General features: G+C 37.6%; 1 protein-coding gene across 1 annotated transcript in view; it reads left to right on the top strand.

The window, feature by feature from the left end:
- The window catches only part of mov10b.2 (Moloney leukemia virus 10b, tandem duplicate 2), a 30748-nt gene extending 21664 nt beyond the window's left edge, over positions 1-9084 (top strand). The window contains exons 17-22 of the mRNA XM_036579148.1: positions 1207-1398; positions 3760-3834; positions 3948-4073; positions 4310-4398; positions 5490-5608; positions 5956-9084. Of these exons, the coding sequence (XP_036435041.1) occupies positions 1207-1398; positions 3760-3834; positions 3948-4073; positions 4310-4398; positions 5490-5608; positions 5956-6026 (672 nt within the window). The 3' untranslated portion in view covers positions 6027-9084. The remainder of the gene's footprint in view (positions 1-1206; positions 1399-3759; positions 3835-3947; positions 4074-4309; positions 4399-5489; positions 5609-5955) is intronic.
- Positions 9085-9302: the final 218 nt, after the last annotated feature.

A 9302-nucleotide genomic window follows, 5' to 3' on the forward strand; every position in this document is an offset into this window, starting at 1 on the left:
TTCCTTTTGTTTAAAACCGTAGGTAGTAATTGCCATTAATTTTTTGCACTGAATGTTTGATTGATCGATTTGCATGTCAGTGAATGGCCCTATCAGAGATGTGGATCTCAAAACCTACTCGGTCGGGTTAGGAGTCTGTATTTCAGCACAGTTTTAAACAGCGTGCAGTAGAATTGTTTAATCTCATGATTTTCACGCTAATAAAGTAGTTTGGGCTCTGTGTTTAGCAGAAAAACAGTTTTCAACTAGTGGATTTATAAGTCGAGTAGTGGAGTAGTCTTGTACACTACATGCCTAAAATGTGAAAGCAGTGAATGAAAACCTGCAGCCACACTGGCCATTTGTGGATAATACTGGACACCTCTGCTCAAGCGTATTTTATAGGAAAAGCCTACACAGTCCGTTATTAACCGTGTCTTGTGTTAACCATTTTGTCATACAAAATTATTAATTTAACACACCTGATTTCGTTCAAGACTTAAGGAGCATCTAAGTGTGAGAATATGGATCTGATTAAAGCTGCAATAAAATTCTGCAGGAGAATCACTAAGACAAAATTAATAAAGTATCTGTTAGTTATCCTCTACTGCAACAGACATTTAGTCCAACTCTTTTTGTAATAAACATTTGTGTTTTAAAAAAACATACCAATATGTGTACAAAGTTAGTGTTGTTTCCAGACTTTTGGCCTGTAGTGTACCTGCCATATATAGATACAGTATTAAGAAATATTATACTATTTTCATCTACTTTAATATCTGTTGGGGCTGCATTAGGGAAGTAAAACCATGGCACTGGATATCTTTGCTGTCTATCTGTTTATTCCTACTATTTTTAGCAGCACAAATTCAGGTTGTGCTGGTTTGGTGGGTAGCTTGAATGTTTGGTTTGATTCCCCTTACCACATCAGAACCTGCCCGCCTCCGCCACTCCAACTGAAACCATTGGCATTCATTCTTTTCAAACCCTCCGAGTAAAGGCTTGGTAGAAGCAAGTCACTAATGAATGTGCACACTCAAAACCATGTACTACACAATATTACAGACTGAGCTGAGAGTCAGGAGCTTCTCACAAAATATTTATACCCCCTTTTTTTATAAATGAATCATAATTCTTTGCTAAACCCTTATGATGGCTTAGAATCATCAGTGATGACTAAAGTATCAGTCTTGAGTTGTGCTCTCTTCTTACTCTTTCGTTTGTCAGGGTTTTCCTGTGATTTTCCATGGCGTGCCTGGGAAAGATGAGAGGGAGTCAAACAGTCCGTCATTCTTCAACACCAGCGAGATCGTTGTCGTCGTCAACTACCTGAAGAAACTGTTGCTGTCACAGGCCAAGAAGGGCATCGCCAAGATCTCACCCAGAGACATCGGTGTCATCACCCCTTACAGGAAACAGGTGGGAATGAGCAGGGGAGTCAGGAGCAGTTTACCTGTTTGAATTGGTGCAGTAACTGGGGATTTATAAACTACATTGTGCAAAACCTTTATGTTGATATGTGTTTTCTGTAAGCCTGCTTGTATATTTTTCTGTGTAGGATATGTAGGATGTTGAGCGATCAGAGTGAGGGTGGAACTATTTAGACATAAATACGTTGTTTCTGTTGTTGTTTTTCTGCTGTAATGTTGCATCCAAAGTAGAACACTGTACAGCTGGTTTCCATAGTCATATATAATTGCCACCATTGATTTAGCTAAATCAAACATGCCTCCACGTAGCAGGCCTTTTACATATGAATGGTTTTTTGTCAAATTTGAATCTAACTTTTTAAATTATGATCAGTTTGGGAATTCAACAGTTTTTTTAATTATGCATAATTCAGTTGTTGAGATGTAAAGTCATTCAGATTGATTTGATGTCATATGCTCCATTCTAGAGAAACTGGTGATAGGAACAAGAAGTTGTGAAGTCTACAACACCAATATAGGCATTTTATTTACTATCCAAAACAACCAATGAACCTACATGCGTCTTCTGAGTTTTCATATGTAACGTTGAAGATGGTAAAATAGTGGAAAATCAGAAAAAGCTCATTTTATTTGGGTGCTTTGGGTACAGTGCCCTGCGCCATATATAAATAAAAAAAGTTTTAGGACAAAACCTTATCTCAAAATCGTAAAACAATCTCAGACACTTCATGTAAGAATTTTCTGTGATGTAGCTTTTAGAGACAGTAAACTCCTGGGACGCCTGGTTCCTATCACCACCACTGTGAACAATTCTGACTCTTCACGTTTCTCTAAAACGGACTGTATCACATCAGACCTCTCTGATTGACTTTGCTTATATCTTAATCACTTAATTTTATGGTAAGTAATAGTGTGGCTTTTTATGTAGATATTTAAAAAAATCCATGGAATTCCCCTTTAAAATGCACACATGCACGCAGAAACAGATATACTTAAAAGCTTTTAGCTTTTAACCACATTTCCACAATATAAGTTTTAGGAAACTTTATACAGGGAGATTCACTCGAAAGAGGCCCCGAATATTCTGTAATAACTCTCGCTAGTATGAAGCAATCTGAATGAAACAAGATGCAATGTGATCCTCAGTATATGGAGCTTTGAACAAGTCGGGATGCCCCTGCGTAGAAGCGATGAGGTAGGCGCCGGACAGCCTTGCAACTTCTGGGTGCATACCCCCGTACCTCTTCATGAGTCTGGCAGAAAACAGAGATCACTTCCAGCATCACATGTAATGCAGTCTATTACACATACGTCAAGGTATGTAGCGCATTTTTTTTGTTTCCGGTTGCTTCATCCTAACGGGAGTTACAACAGAATATTCAGGGCCTCTTTTGAATGAATCTCTCTGTATAACACATAAATTGAGTGATGTTGTTTCCACAGTGATGGCACACTTCAACTCTTCAAGAGCTCCCTCACCTCTGAAATGCCAATTTAATCCCTGTTCAAAGGAATAGTTATCAATTTTCCTCCTACCCCAGAAGAACATGATTAGTGACTAAAGTTTGCATCTTTAGTTTAGCAGCAGAGCTAGAATTTAGGTGACTTTCATTACTCCAGTACAAAGCTAAAGAAGCAAACTTCACACATCAAACGTGTCTCAGCTTATAAACAACACTTGGGGAAGGGAAAATTGTGTACATTTTATTTTTTGGTGAATCATTACTACTAGCACTAGTGCATAAGAGAGAGGCTGCTGATCTTCCAACTGCCAGTGAGTGGCCAGTGAGTGTCTTTGAAGAACTACTACTAGACAGTGTCTCTAATGTTTATGATTGATTTACACATAAATGTTTCATTGTACAAAACACTTTATGCATTAAATATTTCTCTAACCCCCTAGCTGTCCATCCTTTTACAGGCCACCATCAAAACTGCCACATGAAATATATTCTGTATTACAGGCTTTAATGTTACTTTAGGCTGATATGTATTGGGTTGATTTGAGCCACAGAGAATACAGTAAGTCAGAGATTCCTCGAGTGCCTCCATACTTGAGAAAAAAAGTGAAAACTCACAGAATAATTCAGAATATTCACCAACATGTCAGTTTGTACTGCATTTATATAAGTTAGAGATATTCCTGAAGTTTGTTTTATAGTAGGTAAAAGAAGCAGTAATCTTTACAGACAAGGGAACACAAAGTGCATGAAGAAGTTACTGATGTAACCAGTTCGAACACAAACTCTAGTTTTCCAGACCTTTCCATTACATACCACTAATCCCATCTAAATTGTTATCATTGTTGATCTGTGTGTGTGTGTGTGTGTGTGTGGGGTGGGTCTCACAGGTGGAGAAACTGAGGAAGGCCATCAGAACATGTGATAAGGAGCTGAAAGCCTACAGGAACATTGAAGAGCTGAAGGTAACACTGAGGGAATCCAGTATCTGCAGAATGTGGCCTTTGTAAAACTTTGTATGCTTTTTCTTATGGCTTCCTCCCTACAGCCCTGCTAAACTGTGCATGTCTATGTGAAGGTCGGCTCAGTGGAGGAGTTTCAGGGTCAGGAGCGGAGGGTCATCATTGTGTCTACTGTCCGCAGCACTAATGAATACATCAAAATTGACAAAGATTTCAACATTGGCTTCCTTAACAATGAGAAGGTACTACACACACACACACACACACACACACACACACACATACACACACACACTTGACCCGTTACAGAAACACACAGAGAAATGCAAACTCTTCTACTTTCTCTGCTAAATTTTGGTAAGAATGTAAATGATGCCATTAAAGATTCTGTCATGGTAAATATATTTTATAAAGTTAAAAACATATAAAGTCCAAATTGTACATTAATAAACAACGTATTCTCTTTCTGTCCCCGCAGAGATTCAATGTTGCTATGACAAGAGCGAGGTCCCTGCTCATCGTGGTGGGAAACCCCATCATTCTCAGCAGTGATTCCACCTGGTCCAGGTACACCCAGTGATCTGTCACTGACATTTATTGCTGTACTATTAACAGTATCTCTAAACCATGATGTGGAGAGCTGTGCATGAATGGGGATAGAAGTAACACAGTGGAGGTCTACAGTAATTTGTGGGCAAGGGAACAGATTGAAAAATATTCCTGTGGGGACAGCAGGAATGGGGAAAAGCTTTACTGCATGGTAGTATGGGAATGGTAATAAAATGTCTGTTAACACAGAGGTAATGTTAATGAAACGGGCTACTGAAAAGAACACTCCCAACACCACCTGGTTGCAGCTGAAGTCGCAGCCATGGATGATCCCATCTGTGATTTTCTTTGCGATAACACACCACACTGAGTACTCTTTTGTTATCAGCCAATGATTTTGCCAACTAAAGAGTAAAAAACAAACGTTGTTTCAGATAGAACTGTATGCAAAAGTTTGGTTGCCCCTCGTGAGAATAAATGTTTTGTTGATTTTCTTAGTGAAAATAAGTGCAGAGAACACACTTCTGCAACATTTATTGTATTACAGATACAGTGTATTTACTGAATTTAACATAATGGAAAAAATAAAACATGGCCTGTGTAATAGAGAAGTGTAACTTTCCAGTAATTTGCATGTGTGTATGTGCATAAATCTGAGACTGCTGTGCATGGGGTTTCACATCCTCTTTCAATTGATAATACAATTTTGCAAAGAATCAATGATGGAAAGGCTGCATTAAAGTGTATTCATACGTGTACAGTACAGCTTTGAACTAATGTTATTTACTTGGGTTGCTAAGACCCATGTGGCTTCTTTTGACAAAACTGTTGAATAATGAGAAAAATAACCTTAAGAAAAGTTCAAACGTGTGTCCCACTCTGAACAATAAAGGCTGGAAAATGAAAAAAAAAACAAAAACATGTAAATAGCAATATAAACATTTTTGCAGCACTGTGAGTTATGTGTGTATCATACTATAACATTTAAGTGAACCTGTTGTAGGAAGTAGGTATTATCAGTGATTCCTGTTACGTTATGTATTTCCATGTTGCTGTTTAAAATGTGTATGTGTGTGTGTGTGTGTGTGTGTGTGTGTGTGTGTGCGTAGGTTTATTGAGTACTGTACTGTTGAGGGAGGCTACACTGGTTTGAACCGTGCCATTGTAGAAGGCACAGAGGAGGTGGTGGCACGATTGACAGCTCTCAGCATTCAAAAGGAGGATGAAGGTGAGTACTGCACTGGTGAGAGAAAACGGCCTCGGGACTCGCTCATTGCCCTTTATCCCCTGTATATGATTGCCCACAGTTTACTCAGTCTGAGTAAATCTGATGTTTCATCTATGCAAAATAAGCAGTTGTCTTGGTTCTTACTTGTAACAAAAAAGAATATCAAAAATAAATTCTGTTCTTTGTATACTTGAAAAGAGCTGTGAGAGCTGTTAGCTGTAGGTTCTTGATTTCTTAATTTGATGGTTTTTGAATCTAAATGTAATATTTAATCTTTAAATATTTAAAAGAAACTTCTGATAAAAGTATATCATGTTGATTATATCTATCTCTCTCGCCCCATCTAGTGGATACTGTGAATACTGAGGAGAGTGTTGTCCAGCAGTACGTAAACCCAGAGTGGAGGAATGATGAGTGACATACACCCACCCTCTCTCTCTCTCTCTCTCTCTCTCTCTCACACACATTCTTATTTAAGCTTACATTCAATACAAGTGTATACACATAAAAATATAGTAAAGTGTTATACACCTATTAAAAGATTCACATATGAAAGACTACAATTGTATAAGGAAGGTTTATAGATTAATAGAAAATCAGTATTGACCATGTTTAAATGAGTCACTGGTGTAATATCAGTGTAAAATCGCAGGGGAAATGTTGGGCACTGAATTAAAAGTTTGTTAAATTTACAAGTTATAATAATTTAATGATGTTCTGTGTTAACATGATTCATATTTTTTATGTTGGTCATCATGAAATTTTCTTTTGAAATTACTTTCACAATGAATGTCTTAATGAATTACCTTAGTGAACTACCTAGTGTGCTATATATCTCAGGATTTTAGTTCAGATTGGTTGCTATAAAAGACTGATAGGAATATCATTTCTCAAAAGCACCTAAAAGAAGCAGTGTGGATCGAAGTATTTTAGGAGGCGCCAAATTAGAATTAAGAAGACAAGAAAATTGTTGCATTATAACTGTATTTATCGAGCATATTTGTAACTGTAGTACACAAGTGGAAAGTTGTAGGTGATTTCTTCTGTTTTTGCTAATTTGTCATGTTTAAATGTTTCAGATCATCCAACAGATTTTAATATAAGATAAAGATGACACGAGTAAACACAAAATGCAGCTTTTAAATGATCATTCCATTTACTGAAGATAAAGATTTACTTGTGTCACCCATCTGATTTACTTACCTGTGTCACCCATCTGAGTAATTGCTCCCCTAAATCTAATAACTGGTTGTGCCGCCCTTGGCAGTAACAGCTCCAATCAAACATTTAAGATAACTTGCAAGGTGTGTTTTACATTGCTGTGAAGGAATTTTGGCCCAGTCTTCTTTGCGTATTGTTTTAATTTGGCTGCATTGAAGGGTTTTCAAGCTTGAACTACACATTTAAGGTCTTGCCACAGCATCTTAATGGGATTCAAGTTAGGACTTTGACTGGGCCACACCTAAACCTGAATTTTGTTTCTTTTGAGCCATTCAGAGGTGGACCTGCCTGTGTGCTTTCAATCATTGTCCTTCTGCATAACCCAACTGCACTTGAGCTTTAGGACACGAAATGACAGGCAGACATTCTTCTTCAGGATTTTCTGATAGCAGAATTCATGGCTCCATCAGTAATGACAAGTTATTCAGGTCCTTCAGTAGCAAAGCAGCCCCAGACCATCACACTGCCACCACCACGTTTGACTGTTGGTATGAGGTTCTTATGGTGGACTGTGGTGTTAGTTTTACGCCAGATGTAACGGAACCCTTGTCTTCCAACCCTTGAGTTCCACATTTGACTCGGTCCACAGAATACAGACCCGAACTATCCCAAAAGTCTAGGGGGTCTTCTAGATGATTTTTGGCAAATGTGAGATGGGCTTTTGTGTTCCTTTTGGTCACCAGTATCTTCCTTATTGCGGAATCTGACTGACCCGAACTGAGGCAAGTGAGGCATGCAGTTCTTTAGATGTTAACCTGGGTTCTTTTGTGACTTCCTGGATGTGTTGTCGTTGAGCTCTTGGTAAAGTTTTGGTAGGCCAGCTACTCCTGTCCACTCACTGTTCCAGGTTTTCTCCATATGTATATAATGGCTCTCACTGTGGTTTGCTGAAGTCTCTGAACCTTAACAATGGCTTTGTAACTGTGTCCAACTGTAACTGATAGATTTCAATGACTTTGTTTCGTATCTGTATTTGAACCTCTTTAGAATGTGGCATCATGTGCTGCTTTTTGAGACCTTGTAGCCTGCTTCACACTGCCAGACAGGCTGTATTTAAGTGATGTTTAGATTCAGCAGGACTGGCAGTAATCATGTCTGGGTGTGGCTAGTGACACTGAACACAAAAATCAGCTGAATTTAGTTAACTGGTTGATTTAGTAGCTAAGGGGGTGATTACTTTTTCACATTGGGCCAGGTAGGGTTAAACAGCATTTTTTCTTCAACAAATGAAACCATCATTTGAAAACAGCATTTTGTGTTTACTTGGGTTATCTTCGTCTAATATTAAAAGTCGTTTGATGATCTGAAACATTCAAGTGTGCCAAATATGCAAAAACAGAAGAAATTGGGAAGGGGCAAATACTTTTTCACAGCACCGTAGCCCATAGCACTTGTAAAATAATGTATATAGATTATGGAAAAACAGTACCAATTACATGTTATGTCATTTTCATACTTAATTCACATATTTGGGTTTTCTACTATTTAGTTAAACTCAGCAATGCTGTATGACCAAAGGATTAGATTTAACATGAAAAATTAAGCAATAACACCCCATTTTTATCCATATCGTTTTTGCAAATTTGAAATATTTGTTCAGGCAAGCCAAAAGAACATTAGGACCAAAGGAACCTGAACATTTCAGATATGGACATTGCATGTGAGTTGCTGTAATATTGGCAATAGGGGACTGAGAAAAAGCTTATGGTAGTTTTATGCTGGAGAAACACTGGAAGCCTTTTCTACTAGGGTTAGAATCACACTGACTAAATGATATTTCTAAATGTGCCTCACTTTGCAAGAATAATATTTAATTGCAGGCAGATAATGGAGTGACTCAGTTTATCAGAAATCCTCTCATCTGCTGTTCTGTGTGCTTTTGTCTTGCTGCTCTGTACCTCCTGTGCCTTAATTAAAAGTAAGATGGAAAAGCTGACAGAAGATAACCGCTTTTTCATTCAGGAAGGACTGATTTTACAGACAAAGAATAAGCCTTAACCTAGACTGAAGAAGATTTCAATGTGGATTTCGTTTTGCTGAATTAATGTCTAGAAAACCTGCTTCATTAGGAATAAACTAGACTGCCAACTGTCCACATTCAAGATTTCTACACATGGATATTATTTTCCATATGAACATGTAGTATTTTTATGCATGCAGGTGTTTGCTTTATAGATCTTTTGTATATAACTGTACACATTGTAATATGTAAATGGTTACCAAAGCAACATTGTTAATATATATTACTAATAATACTAATATAACCTAAAATAAAGCACTTTTTAAAATCAGTTTTGGCTGGATGACTGTAAGATTTGCTTATTGTTTATTTCAGATATCATCATGCTGACAATAACTGAAACCATTCTGGTCACAGCTATGACTATAAGTGACTTAAGATTATGATTTAAATGCATTAGCTTAGTCTATTTTTTCATATTTCAAGACTAGAAATTCCTACGTTCCACTTTTC

The sequence above is a fragment of the Colossoma macropomum genome, unplaced genomic scaffold (assembly GCF_904425465.1).
Source record: "Colossoma macropomum unplaced genomic scaffold, Colossoma_macropomum, whole genome shotgun sequence".
Taxonomy (NCBI): Eukaryota; Metazoa; Chordata; class Actinopteri; order Characiformes; family Serrasalmidae; genus Colossoma; species Colossoma macropomum.